Genomic DNA, 26,806 nt, shown 5'->3' with positions numbered 1-26,806 from the left:
GGCTGATCTGTCCTTTTACTACTTTATTTGATTGGAATGGTTAGTGGCAGGTCGGGAGATGGGGAAGTCCGATTGTTTGAGGATTTGACCGATCGGATCTTTGCATCTATGGCCAGATTTACACCACTACCATTATATTGAATAATGTGTGTCCTCATTGTGGTATTTAGACCCATGCCGCCTATCCGATAATGTAAATATGTAACAGTAATAATAACTCCAAGGATCAGTACCTAATTTTAAACATTATTCTTTTGGTTAAAAGCTCTGGATCTGTGGATTCTATGAAGCAATACGATTGTGCAATCTGTTTGATAATGTTTAAATCATGTCGCAGTTTGTATGCGTGTTCCTAAAAGGATGTTTTTGGCTCATCGACGGAAATGAAAAAGTAATTTCTTTCATAGGCTGTTGGGATTGGGGTTTGTTTAGTGACTGGGGCAAGTAGGGTGATCCATTCTAACTACCAATCTGTGTGTGGCCAAATCTTAGACAAGCTACTGTGTTGATTCTGCAATATGTGGTTTCCTTAAAGGGATAATGTTATAAAAATAAGGTCTATACTCGCACAAAGCACTTGTGCCTGTGTTAACTTGCACCTCCAGGCACCATAATTATGTGAAAAAATGTTGCTTGTGGTTGGAAAACACGATGGCTTGTACCTGTACCAATATATTGCAGTGTGCACTACTCTGGTAACTGAACCCTGAAGTAATTGTTTTTGTTTGTGGAAATATTTTCCTGGTATGATCAGTTACCCTTTGTTCTCACATTGCTTCTGTGCATGGAATCTGAAAGATATTTTTGCTCTTGTTGGTTTTCAATTGATATAAAGGGGAAGTAGAAAGTGTGCCGTGCAAGAGGGAAACTCAGGGACACGCAGCATTGTTACACAGTCTAATGCCGGGTAATGCTTCCTCTTAATGGATTCAGAAATAAAACAGGGGGAAGCTATCCTTTCTTGACCCAGATGAAGTTATGATTTTATTCTGCAGCTTTTTCCTTTGTCATTAATATACATTTATCTTGTTTCCAAGGTCACTGACTCTAGTAACCAAATTGTATTTGAATGGTAGCAGGCAATTTAAACTGCATGTTAGTGAGACAAAGGAATAGAAAGCAAAATCATGCAGCATGGCAGCTCCGTGCTTTTAAGGAAAACTATACCCCCAAAAGCAGGGATCCCCAACCTTTAGAACCCACGAGCAACATTCAGAAGTAAAAGGAGTTGGGGAGCAACTCTAGCATGAAACATGTTCCTGGGGTGCCAAATAAGGGCTGTGATTGGCCATTTAGTAGCCCCTATGTGGATTATCAACATACTTTGAGGCTCCTTTGGCAGTACAATTGTTTTTTATGCAATCAAAACTTGCTTCCAAACCTGGAATTCAAAAATAAGCTCCTGCTTTGAGGCCACTGGGAGCAACATCCAAGGGGTTGGAGAGCAGCATGTTGCTCATGAGCTACTGGTTGGGGATCACTGCTAAAAAAGGAATACTTTAACAACAGATATATCAAATTAAGTGCCATGTCAAAGAATCTCATATCAAACTGAAATATTTATTTAAGTAAATCTTGCCCTTTTACATCTCTTGCCATGAACCACCATTTTGTGATGGTCTGTGTGCTGCCTCAAAGATCACCTGACCAGAAATACTACAACTCTTAACTCTAACAGGAAGAAGTGTGAAAGCAAGAAAGAACTCTGTTTGCTAATTGGCTCATGTGACCTAACATATATGGATGGTTTGGTTTGTTTGTGTGCACCGTGAATCATACGATCCTAGGGGGCTGCCCTTATTTTTTAAAATGGCAATTTTATATTTATGATTACCCAATGGCAAATACTACTAAAAAAGTATATTATTATGAAATGGCTAATTTACATGAAGCAGGGTTTTACATATGAGCTGTTTCATGCAATATCTTTTATAGAGACCTACATTGTATGAGGGGAATAGTTTTCCTTTAAGAGAGGCTTTTGCTGCCATATAACATCTAGATAACTACAAGACTTTTGGTTTTTGTGCATAATTTCTCATCTTAACCACTTACCCTCATCGTTACAGGATCAAAGTAACAATGAAATCCTGATTGGTGTGATGTCGGGTGGAATACTGATTTATAAAAACAGGGTACGCATTAACACCTTTCCATGGTAAGCACTCCCACCCTCAATTTGTACTTTAGTTGAAGGAAAGATTTAAAGTTTCAGTTAAAGTAGATGGCAGGCAGTACCGATGGATTTATGCACTTCTCAGTGTGGGTTAATTGGTCACATTTCTTGGGGGTGGGTTGCTGTGGCATGGTCTCTGCAACAGAGGATTTAAGCTCACTTTGCTGCCACGCCCTCTTCAATGTCACAGAATAACAGAAAGAGAGCCATACAAGCTTATTAGATATGTTTTACAGCAGTGGTATGGTGAAGGAAAGGTGCAGGATCCATTATCCAGAGTTCAGGACCTGTGCTTTTATATATAGTTCAGAGGTCTTCATGCAATATTGTGGGGGGTTTCTGTACTTTCTAAAAAAAAAATTTAGTTCAGTTTTTTTCAGATTGTTCACCACAAATCAAGACTTGCTTTCCATTTGTTATTTTTTTTTTACCATTTTCCCACAATTTAAGCTTAAAGCTTAATTTTCCTGTCTCTGGTGTTTGTCTGGCCACTCCAGTAATCTAAGTGCAGTTTCTGAACTGTTACAGTTCTCATCAGCATCCATGGAATATTAGCAACTATTGTATCAATTGCCTTTAATTAAACTCAGGAATTCAGCTCAGCGAGGCCAACTATAATAATGTATTATTTACAACAGGGTCGGTGACCCCCCCCCCCCTTCCAGAGCTGCTCCAGGGAAACACAAGTGCAACAAATATTTAACCCGCACCTGACCCTAACCCACCCGGTCCAATACACACCCGACTTAGACCCGCCTGGCACTTCTGTTTATAGGCCCTTGCCTATCTGATGTCACGAAAGGGGGCATGGCAGGGTGGCACCTATAAATAGACGCTGCCAAAAGTAGAAGCTGTGCAGGAAGGTAAGAGCAACATGCAAACTGTGCGTAAATTGGCCTGAACCCACCCTACCCATGTGTAACGGGCCGGCCTGCACATCACTAATAAGAAGGTGAAAAATTTAACTTAAACTTCAATATCAAAAACTTGGTCATAAATAGAATTTAGAAAGTAATTTTAAAAAAAAAGTCATTTCTGGGGAAACTATGCGAAAAGAACTGAACTGAAAAAAGTTTTATAAACATTTAATCCTTATTGGATTGGTTTGCTGCCTGCATATGTTTATTCAGCTTAGTTATTATCTGATACAATGAGCGGTCTTGCCCAAAAAAATTCCGTAACGACCAAATAATTGTTTGGTTTCTGGCAAATAGATTTCATACCCATTCTGTATGTTTTGTCAAACAAAAACAAAACAATGAAACTACTGTTCTGCTTTGAAATTGGTATTTATGGGAGAGGCTATATAAATATTGCGTTGTCCATCAAGCTGTAGCCAGAGTTAAGGGTGCCTCAGCTTGAGCTGCCCTTTGTCCTGGCTCAGATTCATGTGCTCCAAAGAGCCAGAGAATTAGTAATGTAAGCTGTGACCTACAATATGGGCACATATTGGATTCTGCCCGAATCCTCCTTCTCAATCCACTGATAAGAATGAGTATTGGGAAATCCATGGTTTATTCAGCAGATATTTATGATATATTATGTATTTAGCCAACTGCTAATCTGATCATACAAACCCTAGCTGTGCCAGATAAAGTCGGCGAGGAAGGGGTGCCAGATAAAGGCAGCGAGGTAGGGGTGCCAGATAATGGCAGCGAATAAAGGGGTGCCGGATAAAGGCAGCGAATAAAGGGGTGCCGGATAAAGGCTTCCAATAAAGGGGTGCCGGATAAAGGGGTGCCAGATAAAGGCTTCCAATAAAGGGGTGCCAGATAAAGGCTTCCAATAAAGGGGTGCCAGATAAAGGCTTCCAATAAAGGGGTGCCAGATAAAGGCTTCCAATAAAGGGGTGCCAGATAAAGGCAGCCAATAAAGGGGTGCCAGATAAAGGCAGCCAATAAAGGGGTGCCAGATAAAGGCAGCCAATAAGCCAACCCATTTAAATCCCAGGGTCGGTCACTTGCACTCGAGGATAAGTGTGCAAAACCTAAATCAGGAGAGAACGAATGCACAAAACCCTTTGCTTGGAATAAATAAACAAGGAAATATTAGGTGGGGGAGGTCAGGCATGTCCTAGAGGGGTCTCAGAAGAATTAGGTCAAGGCCTCATCTGTGCCGTGAAAGGGGATTTAAATGAAATGGAGTATGCAAATAGTTCTGCTTGTATCCTTATGGGTAAGACAATGTTTATTAGCTTTATGATAAGCAGGAGGTGATGTAAGCAAACAACTAGGATGTCTTATTTTTTTGTAATTAACAACAAGTCCCAGCATGTTATGTTTGTAAAGGGATACTGTCATGGGAAAAATATTTTTTTCAAAATGAATCCGTTAATAGTGCTGCTCCAGCAGAATTCTGCACTGAAATCCATTTCTCAAAAGAGCAAACAGATTTTTTTTATTCTGCCGGAGCAGCACTATTAACTGATTCATTTTGAATTTTTTTTTTTCCCATGATAGTATCCCTTAAACAAAGTTTCATGTTTAATTACCCGGAGCAATGCTTTACCAACGTTACTAACATATGCGTGGCTTTCACTGATCTTTAATGTACAATGTTTATTCCTACCCAACCCTACGAAACTCCTCCTGGAATCACAAGCTTGCCATTTGTTTAGATGGTGGGTCAGGGTGAGATCCTTTTGGTTCCTTTTAGCTGTAGACTTGGTTCCTTTATGGAAACCTTGAAGGACCCCCTGAGCCATGCACAATATATCCTGATTGCTGTGGGAAATATTGCACAATTCATGCTCACATCATTTGAACAGAAACAATTTAGACCCTGCCATTACTCCTAGACATACCCCTAGTCTGCCCAAAACGCCACCCACTTTCAAGCTACACTTTTTGGATATTGAACTGTCCCACCTAAAGTGGAAACACATGCTATATAAGTGGCCACAGTGAATTGACTGCACTCGTGACCAGATATATTGTGCATGGCTCAGGGGGTCCTCATGGGAGACCCCATGTGTTTCCACTTTAGGTGGGACAGTTCAATATCCAAAAAGTGTAGCTTGAAAGTGAGTGGCGTTTTGGGCAGACTAGGGGTATGTCTAGGAGTAATGGCAGGGTCTAAATTGTTTCTGTTCAAATGATGTGAGCATGAATTGTGCTTGTGCAATATTTCCCACAGCAATCAGGGGTTTCAAGGTTTCCATAAAGGAACCAAGTCTACAGCTAAAAGGAACCAAAAGGATCTCGCCCTGACCCACCATCTAAACAAATGGCAAGCTTGTGATTCCAAATAGTATAACCCAAACTGTATTTGCAGGGCATTTCTATCTCCTCTTTAAGTTTCATGTTTTCTCTTTTATTTTAGGTTGAAGATTGTAAAAATTTCATTTAAGTGCAAACAATTCTTTATTCAGCTGCGAAAAGAGTTGGTGAGTTTGGAGGGGATGCAGGGGCAGATGTAGGTGTAGACCTTGAAAACACCAACTCCCAGCACCATTGACATTTCAACTTCTGGCAGTTGCTGTATAACAAGCTTTAGAGCAGTGATCCCCAACCAGTAGCTTGTGAGCAACATGTTGCTCTCCAACCCCTTGGATGTTGCTCTCAGTGGCCTCAAAGCAGGTCCTTATTTTTAAATTTGAGGATTGGAAGCAAGTTTTAATTGCATAAAAACTAAGTATAGTGCCAAATAGAGTCTCCTGTAGGCTGCCAGTTCACATAGAGGCTACCAAATAGCCAATAGTGGCACTTATTTGGCACCTCAAGGGACTTGCATTGCTTGTGTTGCTCCCCAACTCTCTTTACATTTGAATGTGGCTCACGGGTAAAAAAAGGTTGCGGACCCCTGCTCTTGAGAAATACAACGGGCCAAAATTCTACTAGGAGATACGGAGAGCAAATTAACTGTGACCATTACTGCTGCTTTTTGCTTGTGACATATGCACACACTACAAACACCACCATTCATTTATACAGCAACATGTTACGCAGTATGCGCACATTGCAATATGCTGGGTCTTACAATGAATTTGCACAAGTGCTACATAATGGAGTGCAATTAGATGGCTGTGCTTACAGGAGCTTACAATCTAATAGAATATCTTAAAAATGATAATGGTGTTCGGTTTCTGCCTCTGTCAGTTATCACTATCCCGTAATACAATAGCCCTGCAATACAATAAATTGTTTATTTTGGTACAACTGAGAGATAAAATAGTGCTCCCCACACTGCTTTTTGTAGCTTAGGCTCTATTCTTGTTCATCAGTGGAGCAAGTGAAATCCATTTCTCAGTACAGCAATATCTTTATTTCCAAGGATTGTCTCGTGGCCCCCCTGCTGTGCTACATCTCTCTGTTTATATGGTTTATTCACTTGCCCCCACCCCCGTTGCCTACAGTAACACGCATCCTTTGCTGCAAAGATACGCCAGATGCAGTAATGATATTTATCTGTCTTTGCTTGGTAGGAGCCATTAATTTTCATGCTGCGACTCTGTTTCCATGTTGCGTTACATCCATGCTGCAGATGAAATTTTAAAGGGCTGGTTACTGCCAAATATTTAAGCATTTATAATTGTTCATTTTATTCTTCCAGAAACCCCCCCCCAGTTTTTTCATTTCTAGAATTCTTTTTTTAGGCAGCCAATTAAACATGTGCATCATATGGATGATTCTTATTGCCTTCAGAGGGAGTCCATTTTGGAGAGGTTGAAGCAAAATGCCCTCCTTATGTGCTGACAGTCTTAGAGGGACAGGAATGTATTTGGAGAATGTGAATAAATGAGAAGACTCCTGTGTATCAGATTTCTCATTGCTGATTCCATGCCCTTGTTTGTTTTCCAGCATGAATATAGGGAGACGGTACTGGGGTTCAACATGGTGAATTATCGTGCGTGTAAGAACTTGTGGAAAGCTTGTGTGGAACATCACACCTTTTTCCGCCTCGACTCACCACTCCCCCCGCAAAAGAACTTCTTTGCACACTATTTTACACTGGGATCCAAGTTCCGATACTGGTACGTGTTTGGATCCCAATCACTAGGACCGTGTACATATGCCCAGATACCCCACAGTAGGCACAGGTGCATGCACTTTGATCTGAACCTGCCCAATTCATGTTTCAGTGTGTGGCTGGCCCAAAAAACGCAAAAGAGGATAACTTAGCAAAGCTATTTCACTGAAAGAACCAAGACTGCAGTATATTCAGAGACCTTTCCATTTAAGGGGTTACTGTAAATGTTAGGGCGATGGCACCCAAGATGGTCACCCCAGAAACCATTTATGCACAGTAGTTCTCCATTATTCTGACATTTGGTTAAGTACCTGGTTGCTAGGGTCAGTGGGACTCATTTACTAACACTGTAGCCTCAGTGCAGTTACCCTTAGCAGCTAATTAGCTTTGATCTCCGAGGTACACTTGCGCCTTCTTAGTAGATAAACCCCAGTTCTTTTATCTAAACAGCCAGGTTTTTTGTAGATGTTGTTCCTTTTTCAGTGCGAAAAATAATTAAGAGATGCCAGAGAATGGGCAGTATGTTTATCTATATTTAAGGCTTATTTGAGGCTGGTGGCTCCCAGGGCCTAGTTGACAGTTAGAAGCCTTTGTAGCTTGTTGTGCAGGAGGCTGAAGTTACAGGTTTCTGCTTGTTGGGGCTGCGCCTCTGTGATGGTCCTATTCCTTTTTCATGGCTCCCGCCTTCTGTCCATTCATAACTAAATCTTATATTTCAGATTTAGCTGACAGGCCCAAGTGTGTTGGCAAACGGTCCATTTCTAAAAATTGTCTTAGGCGGATCTTGGCTGCCTGTCTTAGTGTGGGATTCAACTGGATCATGCACAGACTTGGTACTTAGAAAGCAGATTCTTTTCTGAGTCTGTCCTAACCCCCCAGCCCCACACAGGGTCCCAAAAGGAGCAGACCACAGCCCTTCCCCCTCAATAAAGGACTGGTAATATGAAGAAATAATCTGCCTTATGTGCATTGTTTCAAGCTGAATATTTCATAACCCATGTTAATTGCCTGGCCAATAGAGATATATTAAAATGCAAGCTCATTTGTGTGGTTGTTACATATATATTAAAGGAGAGCTAAACCCTACAAATTAATGTGGCTAAAAATGCAATCTTTTATATGCTGCACTTATTGCACCAGCCTAAAGTTTCAGTTTGTCAATAGCAGCAATGATCCAGGACTTCAAACTTGTCACAGGGGGTCACCATCTTGGAAAGTATCTGCGACACTCACATGCTCAGTTAGGAAGCTAAGCTTAGGGGTTGTGTTGATTCTACATGGCTAATTATTAAATTCTGATGCTAATTGCACTGGTTTCTGTGCTGCCATGTAGTAATTATATTAATTACTAATCAGCCTTATATTGTGCCATTTATATTCTATGTGTACTGTATATTGTGAATGGGTCCCTAAGTTCAGTAAGTGGCAAAAGCACAGATCTTTGCAGACACAGATCTTTACTGCTAAAGGGTTATGGTTGACTTGGGCTGGTACAGAAGCCCAAAACATAATGTACCACAATTCTAGCTACTTCTTTAGTTAAGCTTTAGTTCTCCTTTAAACAAGGGTTTCTATTTATATTCCAGCGGCAGGACAGAAGTCCAGTCTGTGCAATATGGGAAGGAGAAGGCCAATAAAGATCGGGTGTTTGCCAGGTACGTCCATAGCTGATTGTGCCATTAGGGATAGAAATGCAAATGGTGATAATGTTCTTTGTGTTTGGGAAGATGACAGACCTCTGGTTTTACTTCTCTTTGTGCCTTCCCTATTAAAGTGCTAAAAAAGGATCCCAGCAATGCAACCTGGTACTTATGGTTAAACAAATGGCAGTCTGTACGTGATCTAAAGTTGCCCATGGCATACAACACTATGTAATGCAATACTCCTGCCTAGTAACATGTGGGCAGGCTGGGTAATTGCTGCTTGGCACACTGGTTTATACACACAGCATGTTATACACACAGTCCTTGGCACTCGGCATGTAACATTAAACTAATAAAGATCAGTATTGCTGATGTAACCAAGCAGAGCTCATGCTATGGGTAATTGATCCTGATCTGCAGATATAAACATTTTAGATTTTGTGGGGTGGAACTGTTGTGAAAAATAGAATATTATTAAAGGGAGAAAAGTCATGCAGAATATGAGGTATGCCAGTGTCTGTTCTGCGCTGTTGGTGTAGGACTCTCCATGTTAGAGTCCTGCATGGGTTCATTTTCTTATACCCATACTCGAATCATACATGCTACCTGTGACCCACAACCCACAATTTTTCTCCCACTGATGCACTACCTAACCCGCAATAGACCAACCTACCTTCTGGCCTAGGCACACGCAAAACCAGAAGTGACGCTTTGGACCGAAAGAGACATCCCTCTCGAAACTGCACAGAAATAGAAAAAAACTACCACAACTACAGGGGTGGGTGGGAGGGCTCAAGCCCGCACCTTTGTCAGGTACCCAGTCAGGTTACCCACGGATTGCCCGCACGGCTAGGGAATTGGGAACTCTTTGCCCAAACCCGACAACTTTGCGGGTTTTTTTAGGGATCGTCATAAACAGACCATCCATCTATGTCAGTGCTGTCCAACTTCTATGGTACCAAGGGCCGGAATTTTCTGGCCTTCATGGTGGAGGGCCAATATTGGAAGCCAGTGTTGACCACTCCCTGTTTTTTAAACCACAAGAATAAGACCATGTCTTTATTAATGGTGGTAGCACACCAAAAAAACCAAATGGTTGGTGGTCACTGCAGGAATATCACTCACCACTCATGTGTGAAACAAGTTAATTATGTTAAAGTAAGAGATGCCCTTAAATCTATATGCCTCATCCTCCCCTGGGGATAAAACAGCAACTCCTGCATATTATTAAACACCTTGGGGACCCCTAACAAGTATTTCTAAATGTTGACAAACCCCCAACTGGTTCACCTCCCGCAGGCAGAGCATGGCACATACAGGCATAGTAGGGCAGGCAGAGTATAACACACACAGAGAGCATAGGGCAGGCAGAGTACACAGCACACAAAGGGAGCATAGAGCAGGCAGAATGCCCTGAGGAAGGGCCATGCGGTCCCGAAACGTTTGAACATTGAAGTGTTGTGAGCACCATGGAATAAAGTTTGGGATTCACCCGTTTGTAGCAGACAAGGTATTGGCTTTCCATTTATTTTAGAATACAGCAGGAGACAGGGAAACCTATCAGGACCACTCTAAGATGAACAGTTTATGCTCTGCCCCACAGTTTGTATGAGGTGTAAATGGGTGAATTATGTCTGGGGTGTTAATAATAGAGGTGTTATAGGTGTGAACAATGCAGGGGGGGATTACATGTGTGAATCTTACTGTCTGAATATGAGGTGTGAACAATGCAGGGGCCAATTAAAGATGCTTGGCTACAGGGAAACTTGAAAACCGAGTTGTGATGTGTAGTGTGTTTTGATCTGCAGAAGTGTCCAGCATTGTGTCTTTAGTGGCTATAGGTTGTTTTTGGACCTCCTTCCCAAATTGGTCTAGTAAAGTTAATGTGAAGGTTCTGAATCTTTGATTGGCTACAGCTTGGCTGAAGCCCTCTGAATGTGCTAATGCTCGGATTGGTTACAATTTGGTCTAGTGAAGATTCCAGTGCCCCAGTGGCTATAGACCGGATAGCTGGCTAAACATTTAATGCTCTGATTCTCTGTATTTTCTGCCCGATGCTTAGAGCTTCAAATAAAAGCAATTTTATGTACATTTTCACACACAAGTGGTTCAGGCCTATTTTAAGCTCTAATGTATTAGTCCTACACATGAAAGGTTGTTTCCATGCAAACATTCTATAGCACAAAGCACTAGTACAACTAGAGGAGCAAATTAATGAGTGCAACCACATGAGGCAAGAATAGGGATGTACTAATGAGTGCTGACCCATTGGACCAGAATTATAGATAGGTGCAGGTGTTGCTCAGTTTTAAATCATTGATTGAGCAGCTGTATCCTCTCCAGTAGGAGATGCCATATACACAAAGTAATAGAATGTTCTATGCATGAGCTGTGACTTTAATGTGATTGCTCTGCCACTGACCGTGCTTGAGAATGCTCAAAAATAATTGGCACTTGATGTATGCTTTATCTGCACAGTGTCCGATTGTAAGCTCCATTGATGCAGGGGCTGATGGGAATGTTCATTGCTGTCTCCCTGCTGATTGAATGAGTCACATATACCATCAATTCCTTTTCTAAGCATGTTTTGGACTTTAGCTCCTTCTACAGTGGCCAGGGTAGCCCATTTGCAGGTGCCCAGATCTCTGGACTGGATGCTGAGCTGATTTGGATATGATTGTGGGTGCTCCTGGCAGTTTGGGGAGTGTAGTTGGTACATGTCATTATTTGATTTACTTGCAATGCCTTCAGTTCATTTGACGCCATAATAAGTGCCCTGTGGGCAAACCTGGGCTCTATGTTCTGTGTTTATAGAGCAGACTCTCTCATTACTTGGATTTCTGCTCCATCCAGTGCAATTTACAGCCATTTCTGTAGGAATGCTTGTGCCACTGATGCTATAAGGAAAAGAATAACTGCCAGTGACGTTTAACTCTTCTCCCACCAAGGCAGCAGCCAAGTGGTTAAGGTCCCTAGGAAGTCACATTGAGCACTGTGGTGAGCTCTGAGCTAAGTTGACAGGAAATGAGAGAAGGCACAAGTGGGTGGGTCGCTGGGCTTCACAACTGTTTATTAGAGTCACAGAAGCAGCCTGCTTTTACTCAGTGGTGCAGAAATTCATGCCTCTCATGGAGACCAACTGCATTTTACCTTCACACTGAGCCTGGAAGGTGAGTTTTCGCAGCCAAGAAGCAAAGGTGAACCATCTGCCACTTATTGGAGAGCATAATGAATTGCAGTACCCTCACACTTTAGGCTGCTTCAGAGTTGTCATTGGGGATGTCCCTATGCTCCATATTGTGCACAAATGAGGTCCAGCAGAGCAGTAGTAAGAGTACTAGAATGGTCTGAATTGCACCACAGATCTACTTTTATAAATTGCAGGCATTGGGAATAATAGCATCTGGGAAGAGACTGTGACTGTGGGATAGCAGATATAGTTGGGAGAGATGGTGGCTATAGTAGCAATGTGATAATAGCCTCTGGGAAGGGACTGTGGCTGTGGGATAGCAGGTATAGTAGGGAGAGATGGTGCCTATAGTAGCAGTGAGCATAAGTCTCTTGGAAGGCACTGTGGCTGTGGGATAGCAGGTATAGTAGGGAGAGATGATGCCTATAGTAGCAGGGAGATAATAGCCTCTGGGAAGGGACTGTGGCTGTGGGGTATCAGGTATAGTACGGAGAGATGGTGCCTATAGTAGCAGTGAGCAGAATAGTCTCTCTTGGAAGGGACTGTGGCTGTGGGATAGCAGTTATAGTAGGGAGAGCTGGTGTCTATAGTAGCAGTGAGATAATAGTCTCTTGGGAGGGACTGTGACTGTGGGATAGTAGGGAGAGATGGTGTCTATTGTAGCAATGGGATAATAGTCTATGGGAAGGGACTGTGGCTGTGGGATAGCAGGTATAGTAGGGAGAGATGGTGCCCATAGTAGCAGTGAGATAATAGTCTCTTGGGAGGGACTGTGACTGTGGGGTAGCAGATATAGTAGGGAGAGATGGTGCCCATAGTAGCAGTGAGATAAGTCTCTTGGGAGGGACTGTGACTGTGGGATAGCAGATATAGTAGGAAGAGATGGTGCCTATAGTAGCAATGAGGGATACTGAAAGTAATGGTGGTGTCTGTTGGCCTTCCTACAAATTATATGTCTGGGAGTTTCACTTTAATGACATCTACAGGGCCATAGTTTGGACAGTAATACATTTTATTCTGCTCCTGACTGTACCAGCAATACTCTTGGCTGCTTGGTGTGTAATTTGTATCCAACCAATATCCCCAGAAACCACATACAAATTGATTATACATGTCTCCTTCTGAAACTTTAAAGAACAACCCATTCAGTCGTTAAGATCAAGTCATTAAAGTTCCATTTAGCATCATTTAGATTAAACTAGAGTAGCAGTTATGAGCATGAATGCCTGTGCTCTGAATTCTCAGTGGCGACAGCTGTAACCTTTCTGGGAGGAGAGAGTTCCCCTCTGGCATTGAAATGATTCACCATTGAACTTGCCACGCCGCTGACTCTCTGACCTTGATGGGTGCTGCGTATAGAGGGAAATGAAGAAATATTGCATTATACTGTGGACAACTTGAATGAAACCTTTGGCTTTTGTCTGATTCTGTGTCCCACAGTTCCTGGGCCCTCACAACAGGGCATTCGTTTTGACTGAGAGAAGAAAGCAGAATATTAAAAAAGCCATACAAAAAATGTTTAAAAAGCAGAGAAATTGTGTGTCTAGACCAGGGATCTGCTATCTGTCTCTGTGCTTGGAATGCTGGGAGAAGTAGATCAACAGCAGATCTACGGATTTGTTACACAGCAAAGTCTGTACTTTTTCCTTTTTAGGTCCCCAAGCAAACCATTATCCAGGAAGCTGGTCAGTGAGATGGACTGGGAGGTTGTGAGCAGAAATTCTCTGTCTAACGACAGGCTGGAGACCCAGAGCCTGCCCTCTCGTTCCCCCCCAGGGACACCAAATCAGTAAGAAACATGGGGTTTTTATGCAACTTGGTGTCCATGCCACATATTCTGCTCCCCAAAGTGTCGGCCAAGGCAGAGGATATTCCCTTTATTTGGTCTAAAAAGGACAGCAGTAAATATAGTTTGGCTCAAAATATGTTCTGTCCAAGAAAGGGGAAGTAATCAATCATTTCCCAGAATAACATATACTGAAATTTGTCCTTTATCTATTGCAGGGCCCATGACACATGGTGTATTTTTTTCTGCCAGTGGAAAAGCACCAGAATGTGTCCATGCTGCCTGCCATTTACTTGAATGGAATCCACAAGAAGTGAAAGGCAGAACAGAAATAGTCACCTGGCTATAGATCCCAAGGAACAAAAAAAACACTCACCCCAAAGCTCACACTAACTGGCCTTCAGGCTGGGTCCACTTAGCTCATAACAAGGTTACAGAAATATAGAAACATTGGGTAACAGTAACCCTGCTATAGTTCCAGGGGTACCCAGGGCACAAATAAACATTCGTCCCAAATCTCACACTAATTGGGCTTCAGTCTGGGCCCCCTTAGCTCATAACATTGTTATATAACCGATTATATTATGGTTATAACAGATATATAGAAACATTGGGTAGCAGTCACTGAAGACTGTAAATATGCAGTCATCTTCAGTTTCCCACTTTAATTGCATTGCCCCACTTGGGCTGATAAAAGTGGTGGTTGTGGGCCTTGGGGAGCTTGGAGGCCATTTAGGATGAGATTTTGGGAGGACACAAATTTACTAGACACTTCCCGAAGGTCAATTAGGGTCACTTATTTGCAGTCTTTGTGACCCATTAATAGGGACCCTGAACAAATGTTGCCCACAAACCCAAAAAGTTAGTGTACTGAAACAGAGAGGGTGCTGCTATTCAGAGTGAGGTGGGAACATTTGGCTCCAGAGTCACTTTCTTATTTTGTAATTTTATTTAGGCGGAATTCGTCGTTCATTCAGGAGCGAAGTCGCGTGCGCCCGTTCTCAGTGGGACACCTGGTTGACCGTAAGATTCACACCTCACCTGGGGAGGTTTTTACTAACCATCAATCCCCATCCTCAACCCAAGCCAACAGCATCATCCTGGACTCTCCGCTGTAAGCCATTTCTGTGTTTCTTCTGCACTGTGCCTTTAAAGGGTTTCACAGATGGCTGAGCACACAGCTGTGATTTCATGGGTTGGACAGAGAGCTCTCATGAGACCCCTCACTGTAGGGTGGAATTAAGCTGGCGACTGTTAAATCCATTTCCCTTCACCCCACGCTGTAGTTTGGGGACTTCTTTAAAGAATCAACTCTGTTGGTGTTTGGCCCTTTGCACTAACGCATCTCTTTATAGTGGGACTTGCTGAGTGCTCAAAGAGGAGACACGGGAAATGTAGGCTGTTGTTTTCAAATTTTCTTTTTGTATTGAATACACCCTGTTGCCATGATATATATGTGTGAGTTTCATAATGTAAGACTAGCTTTTGGTTATATATATATATATATAGATAGATAGATAGATAGATAGATATAGCTTTACCTAAAACGTGCCCTGGCTTTGCTACAAGCCCCAGGTTATTTATATATATATATATATATATATATATATTTTTATATATATATATATATATATATATATATATATATATATATATATATATATATATATATATATATATATATAAATAAACCTGGGGCTTGTAGCAAAGCCAGGGCACGTTTTAGGTAAAGCTATATCTATCTATATATATATATATATGACCTGGGGCTTGTAGCAAAGTCAGGGCACGTTTTAGGTAAAGCTCTGTAGCCTGGGACACTGATCATCAAAGATTAAAGGGGAAAATTCAGATAAATGAAATTACTGTGTAGCATCCTGTTGGCTGATCTTTCATTGTGTTTGCATCTAGGTTTTTTCCTTTAATTACTGAGGTCGTTAGTAGCTATTGCGCTTTACAAGGCTTCAAATCATTCTCATTATGGAAAGGAATAAATGTTCCACACACAAGCCAAGTCTCTGGGCCAAGTAGGGAAGAGGCACAAAGGGCGACTGTCTGGCCTCTGCACGCAGGAATTTATTATCATGTTAATTGGCCAAGGCGAGGGGGCAACTTTGCCCGCAGAGCTAAGCTATTCAGGGCCAGTGTGTGTGTGTGTGCAAGGGGAAATTGCCAGCTTGCTGAGCAAACATAAAGCACTGATGTTCCGAGGCGACTTCCCCCGTCAGCTTCCACAATACATTATTCAGAGGTTACGCCAGCGCCGGGTCTTTGTACTGGATGTACCGGTGCTTGGAAACCTTCTCAGAATCAGCAAGTACAGCCCCAAAATTCTCTGCATGAACCATTTTTTGTGCTTCACTTGTTTACTGTTTTAGTTTTCTTTACACAGAAAACAAGATAGTTAACATTAATTACTCCATCCAGTCAGCGTTGTGCATCTAATTAGGTCTTTAATTATAAAAGGGTCCATCATTTCTATAGAATAAATTGAGATTTGCATTTAACTACTGGTTTCTCTAAAGAAGAACAGTATGGCAGATCCAGCTCATAGATATAAAGCAAATGTGTATATGTATCTAATCAATGACTATATACTGTTCCACACAGGATCCAGGAAGTTGCTATCAACACTCCTCCGCCGGCACTGCCACCCAAACAGTCCAAAAAGAACAGTCTGAACCAGATTCACCTATCCCACTCCCAGCAGGACCTGGACAACCATATAGATGAACCATTCGAAGCTCCTTGGTCTTCAGAGAACTCCACGGTGAGCTGGGTTTATCCAGTCAGAGTGCACGTCTGGTATTGTCTTGACACTTGATGGTGTGGTGATTGAATATTGATAGCTTTCGCTGAACAATCAGCCCAAGGGTACTGACATACATGTACATTGCAAACATTTTGGGGTGCACATGGCCAAGACCTTCAGCTAAGGAGAGAATTCATACGACCATGTAGAAAAAAGGCTTGGGACAGACCGGATCTTAGTCAAAAAGTTGCCTCTTAAAAAGTTATTTTATTAACACAAATGTTTTACATCTTTCTTGATTAAGTGCCCAGGAGAGGCACGAAATGTGTTTAGGCTTTTTTTGTACCACACGAAAGATGTTAAACTTTTGTGCTAATAAAATAACTTTTTAAGTGGCAACTTTTCGACTGAGGTCCAGTTTGTGCCAAGCCTTTTCTGCACATGGTAGACAATTATCATCATCATTTATTTATATAGCGCTGTCAAGATACGCAGTGCTTTAATTATAGGCCTCATTGGACCTCCATATTTGTTAACCACAGATCCAGTTGTTTGCATTAGCCGTGGTCAGGCAGTATCACTTACTCTTCTTTCTTATCTCTTGCAGCCAAACGGGCTTGTGCCTCACGACAATCTGGTGCTGATTAGGATGCAACCAGATGAAAATGGCCGATTTGGCTTTAATGTGAAGGTGAGCAGCAAATTCTGCCAGTTACACCCCACTGCTCTGAGCTACCCCCTCCGGTTCCTTATTGGTATTAGTCCCACCACCTCTTTATTCCTCTGTATCCCTCTTTCTGTAAATTAGCAATTCCTTATGTTCCCTTTCATCCAACCCTCTCCAATTTCTTTATTTGCTTACTTTCTTCCTCCAGTGATATATTCTGCCTTTTAGCTCCAGTGTGGGCCTTTTCATGGTTTGTCTCATGTTTCTCTATTAATTTATTAAACCTTTATGCCCCCAAAGGGTGGTTTAGACCAGAAGATGCCAGTGATTGTGTCCAGGGTGGCGCCAGGAACCCCGGTGAGTAGTTAAATCAGTGACCATTACACGCGAATGGAAATTGGCAAGTTAGAATGAGGTGTGGGACCCTCTGAACAAATACCATATTCCAGTTTTACAGAGAGCACCCCCACACCCTGCTGTATCCTGGCTGCAGTCACTGCGCCTTTCATTCTTCTCTTCTTATTGTTTGTATTACTTCCCCTTCTCATTAGGCCCCTCCTAATTATTTCCCGGTGGCATGCAGCAGAGGTCAGGGAGATCCGAACAACCAAATATATTTTATTCCGATTCAGAGAACTTTTCACAAACCACCAATGTCCTGTCCAACTTCCCACACTGTGTCATTCAGCTGGTGGCCCTATATGACTCAGCAGCATGGCATCTCCTTTTAATGAACAAAACCATACATATTCCCTGGGGATAACAACAATGGCACTCTAGTACTGAACAACTTGTTGCATCCAGTATATCGATACTCCTATAGATACTTATTAATTCTCAGGCCAATTAAAAGGGTTGTTCAACGTTCAATGAACTTTTAATATGATGTAGACATTGGTCATCATTATTGTTTGTGGGTTTTCAGTTAACTTTCTGTTCAGCAACTCTCCAGTTTGATATTTCAGAAGCTATCTAGTTGCTAGGGTCTTGTTTACCCTAGCAACCAGGCAGTGATTTGAATGGAATATGAGTAGATGAGGGACTGAATAGAAAGTTAACCAATAAAAATTAAGAATAACAATAACATTGCAGCCTCACAGAGCAATATTGTTTTGGCTCAGTGACCCCAATTTGAAAACTGGAAAGAGTTTGAAGAAATCAGATGATTCATAAACTGTAAAAAAATAAATAAAGCAATAAAGAGCTGCACAGTTGCTCGGAACAGGACATTCTATAACATGCTGAAAGTTAACGTAAAGGTGAACCATGTCTGAGCATGTATTGATCAAATGCAGAATTATCTTTATATGTAGTTCTGTAACCTCTCTTTCCTTGTTACAGGCCGATCTCTGTGTCCCACGTCTCAATGAGGGGGATCAGGTTGTACTGATCAATGGGAGAGACATCTCTGAGCACACTCATGACCAAGTGGTGATGTTCATTAAGGCGAGCTGTGAGAGGCACTCCCGGGAGCTTGTATTGCTTGTGCGCCCCAATGGTGAGAGGTCTCCTTTTAATAGTGCATACGGACTTTCTTTTATAGTATTACCTGCATAAACTTGTGCTTAGTACAGTGGAATACCTGTAGTCCATCATTTTATATGCAATTAAAACCCCTAATAAGTTTTCCCTCCTATACAGAATTCCATTTATAGCCACTTCTCCTTAGAAATGGAGCATACCCCTGTGTCTCTGGTTTATTCTCCCTGTTAGCTTGGTTAAATGCAGTGATCCCCAACCAGTGACTTGCGAACAACATTTTGCTCACCAACTCTCTGGATATTGTTCTCAGTTGCCTCAAAGCAGGTGCTTAGTTTGAATTCCTTTCAAGTTTTATTTGCATAAAGACTAGGTGTACTAATAGGTAGAGCCTCATGTAGACTGCCAGTCCATATAGGGATTATCATATAGCCAATCACAGCTTTTATTTGGCACCCCCAGGGACTATATTCATGCTTGTGCTATTCCCCAGGTTTTCTTACAGGTGAATGTGCCTCACAGGTAAGAAAGGTTGGGGGCCCCTGGTGTAAGGTGTATATGAACTAATTGGGGGGCTATGGGAGGGGATAAGAATAATTTAGGATTATGCGAACCTGAAACGGCAGGATCAGTAGGAGAGATGAAGCAAGTAATTGAGACAAATACCAAGGGAAGATTAAAGCAGAAGGTACTATGGCCTTTAATAAAAGGTGATTAACATTGTGTTAAATCCTCAGCTGTGTACGATATCGTGGAGGAGAGGCTAGAGAGTGAGCCAGACTTTCAGTACATCCCAGAGAAGACGCCCATGGATGGGGTTCATTCAGATGATGACACTCTGAGGGAGTCCATGATCCAACTGGCGGAAGGACTTTTTAATGGGACGGTGCTGGCTCAGTTTGATGTAAGTTCTGGTGATTGTATTATAATATTATCATGTAAGTATTGTGGGTATTTACCATGTCTGCATCAGGGAATGTTAGGGAGTTCTTACAATGGTCAATACACTATATAAGAGTAAGAGCTTTATTTCTCAGTATTTCCTATTCCTGGGCTGCTCTCGTTACTCCCTGACAATGCTAAGTAATGGGGGGAATTTGGGATTAATTTACCCAGGGAGAGGGTTTGACCATGGGAAAGAGAGCAGGAACTACAGAGAATTAGAGCTCTGCACCTGGGTAAGTACAGATTGAACTCACTGACCCAGAAACGTTTACACAGACTTCATGTAAGAAACTAAATTCTTGCCAATAAGAGTTGTACAGGCATTAAGCTGATAGTAAGAATCCGAAGGTAGGTAGGTTTATGACACATGATGTTTATTTCTTTGTCTCTTTCTTTTTTAGCAACTGTACCGCAAGAAGCCCGGAATGACCATGTCTTGTGCCAAATTACCTCAAAATATTTCCAAAAACCGATACAGAGACATTTCGCCTTGTAAGTCCTGTTCTGAAATCCTCTGCCGTGCGCTCACTTACTATGCGCTTACCTGGCACTTGTTTCGGGTTTTTTCTTTGATGTTTCATTTGCTTGTTTGGCATCATTAATGCTAATGAGCCCCATTTTCTTTTTGCCTTTCAGATGATGCAACACGGGTGATTTTAGCAGGCGGTGACGATTACATTAATGCCAACTATATCAACGTGAGTGTAGAGCTATTATTCAGGAGGCTAAGAGAAAGCAATCTAGGCAGATCTTGCTGCTAAGTGTTCTTTATTGCACACAACATGTTTTGGGCAGGCCCTTTATCAAGTGTACAGATTATTTTGTGATGATACAAGCTTATAAAAGATATAACAGGAAGTGAGGTCACATACAAAGTGTGTCAATCAGAAGTATATAAGTGCAGGCATTGGAGGTCATTAGTGGGTGCTTCGCACAAAGTCCTTTTTCAGTTCAGTCCATAGGGTAGTTTCAATAGAAACATTTCCACACAGTCACAGAAATACAAAATAATTACTGAAAAATCAGTATAGCACTAATAGGAACTGCCCATTTCTAGGCCTACCACAGAATATCTTGATAATTTATTCTATGATATGGAAGGAAGAAAAATGCCTGTTACTCCTACCAATAGCCGTACATATAATGTAACTATCTTGGGCTCAAAAATCAGTTATCTGAAAAAGAAACAAATAAGGCATCAGTAACAAGGAGAGTTTGGTTAAAAAGTATCAAAAACTTTTTATACAAAGTACAAGTAAAAGAGCAACATTGTCATAGTTTTATAGGAAGCATTTCACACTCCAACTGTCATTCATGCCTTTTGGGTGGAGTGTATCTAATTTCTTGATCCAGTATGCTTCCCTCTGTAATATTTTCTTTTTTGGATTCCCACCTCTATACAAGGGGCTAATTATTTCTAGGATAGCCCATCTTGAGTGTAGAGCTGTGGGTCTGGGCACTGCCCAAATATGTTTTATAGCATAAAGTTGCCATGTTGCTTTATGCAACACAATTCCCTGTGTCAGTGACTGTACTTGCCTGACCCCGTTATGTAGTTCCATTTAGCCGATGTACAGGATCGAGCAGCAGGTATTGGGGTTGGACAGTACTGGTTTGGATCAGTCCTGGCAGACCTGAGGCATATAAGCTGTCAGTGTATGTGATGGCCAAGTCCTTTTCACCCCTTTCCCCCATGTCAGTGCCTCACAGCGAGGATTTGGCAGCATCCTACGTAATGTGATTCTCTGCTTTCTCATAAATATTTTCAGACTCATGTTGCTCCCAGGGACTCACGTCAGGGGCCACTTGGCTGCCAAGCTCTCTGCCTCTTAAAGGGAAACTAAAGTGCTGCATGGCACAGATAATGAGTTTTGCAAAATAAACTGCCTCCAGCTGCACCTGGGAAAGGAGAATAATTTAGTCTGTCTCCCTCCCAGAGACTTGTTGCTTGTTCCGCCCACTTGTACTGAGAGGTTTGGAGGGAAATCAAATTAAATGTTTTACCTTTTCCAGATGCCAGTGGGAGGCAGTCAGAACAAGCAGTTAGTCCATTCCTTGAGTAATTCTAATAGAAACAGTGTCCAGCTGGAGAATACATTGCACCATTACTCCTTTTTAACTGGCTGTGCTTCCCATTAGGGATGTGTTGTTTTCCTTACTTCTGTGGGTCAGATTATTGGCGGCATTTGTTCTCATTCTGTTTCTTACATATCATGGCTACAGATGGAGATCCCTTCTTCCAGCATCATCAACCGTTACATTGCGTGCCAAGGGCCCCTGCCCAACACCTGCCCTGACTTCTGGCAAATGACCTGGGAACAAGGCTCCTCTATGGTTGTAATGCTCACTACCCAGGTGGAACGGGGGAGGGTAAGTGTTATTAGTCATTGGATATACAGGTATGCGATCTGTTCGAATGCTCAGGAGCTGGGGTTTTCAAGATGAAAGTTTTCTGTAATTTTGATCTTCATACTACTAAAAAATCACATAAACATTAAATAAACCCAATTGGATTATTTGGCCTTCAATAAGGATTAATTATACCTTAGTTGGGTTCAAAAACATGCTACTGTATTATTATTAGAGAAAGGGAAATATTGTTTTACATTTTTATTATTTGATTAAAATGAAGTCTATGGGAGATGTCCTTCCTGTAATCCTGAACTTCCTGGATAAACAGTTTTCCGATAACAGCTCCTGGTCTGTAAACCCTGCATCACAGCAATGTGTTTCTACCCATATGTATAAATACAAATATACAAGGAAGGAATGCTCTGGGCACGCAATAAGATGTATCCTCATACTGTACTGTCTAGGGGAAACAATATGGCACCTCCTACCCTTATTTACAAATACAGTAAACAGAAGAAATGTTCTGGACACACAATAAACTAAACCCTCATAATGTACTGTTTGAAAGAAACTTTATGGCACCTCCTACGCATATGTATAAAGACAAATATACAGAGAAGCAATGTTCTAGGCAGTCACAGTAAGAACTCAAATGGAAGAGAAGCTTTTCTAACAAATCTTGTTCCTGTAGGTAAAGTGCCACCAGTACTGGCCAGAGACCACAGGAAGTTCTGAATTTGGGAAGTTCCAGATATCCTGCCATTCTGAGGAAGGAAATCCTGCTTATGTTTTTCGGGAGATGACGCTCACCAACCTGGAGGTAAAACACTGTATTCATATTTTGGATTAAACGTGGACTGATTTCTTGCATTTCTGCCATTGCCAACTCTCCTGGGTAAGTAAATCTAATCTCCCCAAGTACTTACCCAGGCACAGCTCTATGATTCTCTGTAGGTCCTGCAAAATATGTAAAATACTTGTATTTATTGTTTCTGATATCTACAGAAAAATGAAAGCCGTCCCCTTACCCAGATTCAGTACACGGCGTGGCCCGACCATGGGGTTCCCGATGATTCAAGTGACTTCTTGGACTTTGTGTCCCTGGTGCGCCAGAGGAGGAGTCATCATGATGAGCCTGTGGTGGTGCACTGCAGGTACTGGCCACTGATTTATAAACTAAGTAGTTTGGGACTACATTTTCAAGCACCATCTGCCATGTTGTTTTATGAAACACTGGAAAAAAATGCATTGTATCTGCATGGAGATAGGTGGAAAAATGAAGGCCAACTGCAGAGGTTAGACTTGTCCTTTAACGGATTTTCCCTAGGTTAATCCTAGTGTTGTGACCCCTTGAGCTAGATGAAAATGTTTGTTCACCAAGGATAAGGAAATGGCCAGAGACAAGCCAACTCCCAATGCATAATAATCCCTTATAGATGGAGTGGGAAGTCAGTGCCCCCTGGTGACTAAACATGAAAATGTTAAATGGTGCCACTAATGAGTTACATTATTAGTGCATATTCTCTTAAATTTTGTGGGGTATTGTAAATATTTAGCCCTGTCCTGCATATTTTATATAAAAAGATGTGCAGCTGTTTTTGGCCTATTATAGTAGCTAAGATATAAGAGAGGAGAGGAAACAAACTTCCTCCTAGTGCAGTAGATACCGTGTGTTATCTAGGTGTTTTGGTAAGGTACTTTCTTTTGGTTATTGGGGTAGAGTATTTATAGGCAAAGCTATTAGCTTTAATTACCAGATGTAACTCCTTGCCTCCTTGCTTTGAAGTGCTGGCATTGGCCGGACTGGAGTGTTGATCACCATGGAGACCGCAATGTGCCTGATGGAGTGCAGTCAGGCTGTATACCCCTTGGACATCGTAAGAACGATGAGAGATCAGAGGGCGATGATGATACAGACACCGGTAAGTGATTTTCTTTGGCGGGGCTGGCAGAAGAGGCACATGCACTGGGCACATACCTCTTTTCTCTGAGAGGGAGGCACTGCCATCCTTTATTGGGGTGGCTAGGGAATCTTACAAATAGCAGGATGTTGTTGAACTACAATTGGCACCCTACTGTTTCCTCTATACTAATGGCTCTTTTCTCCCCTCCCAGAGTCAGTACAGATTCGTGTGTGAGGCAATCCTGAAGGTGTATAGAGAAGGCTTTGTACAACCTGCAATGGCATAATTTCATAAATAGGGGGGCATGCAGCCATCTGGATACAAGTAGCGTAGCCTTGCGCCCAGAAAGGATCGGAGTGGCATCTCTCAGGGCCCTGGAGCACCGACCCGCTTGACGGCACACGACCAGTTTCGGATGATCTGGCCCAAGAGTTCCAGGAGGATTTGGAAGACTCAGCACTGTTGCACTTTATGTTCAAATGAAGAGAATTAAGAAACTTGACATTTTTCACGCCTTGGAAACATTTTTGTTTTTGTAACTTTTTGCTCTCGTGCTTTTGCTTCAGAGAAAGCGAATGAATTTATTTATGTGACTGCTCTCACTGCACCGACACTCCCCCACTTACCCCTTCAGAAGGGGAGAATATACATTTCACCAGCCTCATGGGATACCCCGTCGGCTTTTCTGTGTACTCAAAGATCATCGATGTTAAGACTTCAACCCCCTGCTCTGCATTATCCTGGGGCAGCAGTGAAACATTTGTCTCTTGGCCGCTATATTATTTCAAGTGATATCTGGGTAACAAACACTGCGGCCTGTTTACTTGTGAGCAATTTTGGGGAACTTTTGGCCGGATGCTGTTCTGAGACCTAGCCAGGAGGGTACATGTATTAATTAGCAACATAGTCTTAAAAAACCCTCCATCAGGCTAAATAACATAGTAGGATCTTAAATGAAACCTCCATCTAGTCTAGCGCAATGATAGAGTATTTCATTGCAGTAGCGGTACCTAGAACTTGCTCCACAGTAGTTAATCGGGTCAGTCTGGCTCTGTAAAGAGTCCAGCAGAGCATCACGCATGAGGCTTCAATAATGATAGCAGAAAGGTTGACTGAGTCCTTTGTTTATGTCTGAAAAGGTACTGTCTGTCTAGTCCATACACACACAAGCCCACAGGGTTGGCATCTTTGTTCCATTGCCTTGAGCCCAGGATTAGAATCACATCCCTCGGGGCCCTGGAGCACTGACCCACTTGGTGGCACACAATCAGCTTTGGGTTATCCATGCTATCTAACCATTTGTGAACAGAATGGCAGCAGATATTTCTGACCCCCGCCTGGGTATGTTCCAGTATCCGTATATATACATATATATCATTGCTGTTGCAGCAGATGGTTCCAAATTGCTGATCCAAGTGACTATGTTTTGCGTGTGTCGATCTTATCGTTAAGCATGTCCATGTACAGTGAGTTCTACCCCCCGGCCCAGCCCACACACCTCCGTTCTTACTATTCTTGTGCTGTATGTGTTATTCTTGCAGTTGCGTCGTGAACAGACTTTCCACTTGGTAAAGAAACAAACATTGTCCTGCCAAGAGTCCAACTGCCTGCATCTTGGGACGGACTAAACCCATCCTGGAACCCTCAGTAGAACTGGATGTTTCGTTGTCCGGAACCGGTCCAGCCATTGACGAGCACCAACTTAATTTCTTGATATGGAACTGATTTCGAACTATTCTCCACAAACAAATCTGTTCTCTAAATTTCCAATTGGTCAAATATAGCGGTACCAGCCCGGTGTTCCGTCCTGGTAAACATCCAGTTTTGCTCTGTGGTACAACACATACTAACACTGCCATTCTCTCTTCTATGGTCCAGTAAACCAGGTATTTCACGGCTTGAAAATGTGAATTTTATCATGAAAAAAAAGAATGTTTTATATGCACAGCTACTAATGAGATGTGGATATATTTCTGATTAAAAAGAAACATTAAAGTGTGTGAATGAGTCTTTGTGCATTCTGTGTGCCCAGAGCATTCCTTCACGGTATTTCTTCTCTGTATATTTGTATTTATACACATGGGAGGGATCTCTAGTCAAAAATGCAGCTCAGCCAAGACTGACTTAAACGTACTCGAGAGAACTCATGACGCAGGTGTTCATAACCAGGGTCCGATATTTATTTAGGCTTGAACACTGGATGAAGATTAAAATCCTTTATTCCATATCAAAATGTTCAAACTGCCTGATGCATTCATCCACATGGGATGTAATCATAAGTCTTGTGTGCATATGGAAGGGAGCTGCCATATTGCTTCCCTTAGACAGTACAGTATGAGGGTATAGCTTATTGTGTGCCCAGAACATTCCTTCTCTGTATATTTGTATTTATACATATGGGTAGGAGGTGCCATATTGTTTCCCTTAGACAGTACAGTATGAGGGTATAGCTTATTGTGCCCTGGGTCCCTGGCAGGGGGACCAGCAGCTTGCACCCGATGCTACAACAAGCGGTGAGTTATAGTTGAGCAACGCCCGTATTTGATTATACATATAGGCGAGAGCTGCTATAAAGTCAAAGTAAACTTTATTGTCGTCTCAGCAGTATACAAATACACAGTAAGACGAGACGACGTGGCTCCAGCTAGTACATATCGCAAAAAGGCACTAAAAAATATATAAATATGTACACATGAAATGTGCAATATACTGGCAGAAATTGCATATATACATGTGTAAACCTTTAGAATTTTGTGCAAATAAATTTGTTCACAAAGTTAAGTTCACAGTTCAGGTGTGTCTGGAATGTAGTTGGAGGGCAGGCAGTGAGTTGAGGAGTCTGATAGCTTGCGGAAAAAAGCTTTCGCGCAGCCTGGTTGTTCGGGCTTTAATGCTGCGAAATTGTCTGCCGGATGGGAGCAGCGTGAACAGTCTGTGTGAGGGA

General features: G+C 42.1%; 1 protein-coding gene across 5 annotated transcripts in view; it reads left to right on the top strand.

Annotated features, from left to right (window-relative positions):
• ptpn4.L (protein tyrosine phosphatase, non-receptor type 4 (megakaryocyte) L homeolog) overlaps window positions 1–25,862 on the top strand; it is a 48,285-nt gene extending 22,423 nt beyond the window's left edge. For 4 of the 5 annotated variants that reach the window (XM_018235633.2, XM_041576722.1, XM_018235637.2 and 1 more), the window contains 18 exons: window positions 2,070–2,158; window positions 5,498–5,561; window positions 6,976–7,148; window positions 8,731–8,799; window positions 13,632–13,766; window positions 14,719–14,877; window positions 16,374–16,533; window positions 17,123–17,206; window positions 17,483–17,539; window positions 18,524–18,680; window positions 19,399–19,565; window positions 20,008–20,098; window positions 20,243–20,304; window positions 21,830–21,976; window positions 22,650–22,778; window positions 22,964–23,112; window positions 23,745–23,880; window positions 24,074–25,862. In XM_018235633.2, coding sequence (XP_018091122.1) covers window positions 2,070–2,158; window positions 5,498–5,561; window positions 6,976–7,148; window positions 8,731–8,799; window positions 13,632–13,766; window positions 14,719–14,877; window positions 16,374–16,533; window positions 17,123–17,206; window positions 17,483–17,539; window positions 18,524–18,680; window positions 19,399–19,565; window positions 20,008–20,098; window positions 20,243–20,304; window positions 21,830–21,976; window positions 22,650–22,778; window positions 22,964–23,112; window positions 23,745–23,880; window positions 24,074–24,148 — 2,103 coding nt within the window. In that variant the 3' untranslated portion in view covers window positions 24,149–25,862. The remainder of the gene's footprint in view (window positions 1–2,069; window positions 2,159–5,497; window positions 5,562–6,975; window positions 7,149–8,730; window positions 8,800–13,631; window positions 13,767–14,718; window positions 14,878–16,373; window positions 16,534–17,122; window positions 17,207–17,482; window positions 17,540–18,523; window positions 18,681–19,398; window positions 19,566–20,007; window positions 20,099–20,242; window positions 20,305–21,829; window positions 21,977–22,649; window positions 22,779–22,963; window positions 23,113–23,744; window positions 23,881–24,073) is intronic. The other variant, XM_018235635.2, reaches the window with a different exon arrangement.
• The last annotated feature ends 944 nt before the right edge of the window (window positions 25,863–26,806 follow it).

Source organism: Xenopus laevis, chromosome 9_10L (assembly GCF_017654675.1).
Source record: "Xenopus laevis strain J_2021 chromosome 9_10L, Xenopus_laevis_v10.1, whole genome shotgun sequence".
In the NCBI taxonomy this organism is placed as follows: domain Eukaryota; kingdom Metazoa; phylum Chordata; class Amphibia; order Anura; family Pipidae; genus Xenopus; species Xenopus laevis.
This window is presented reverse-complemented; position numbering and strand designations above follow the sequence as displayed.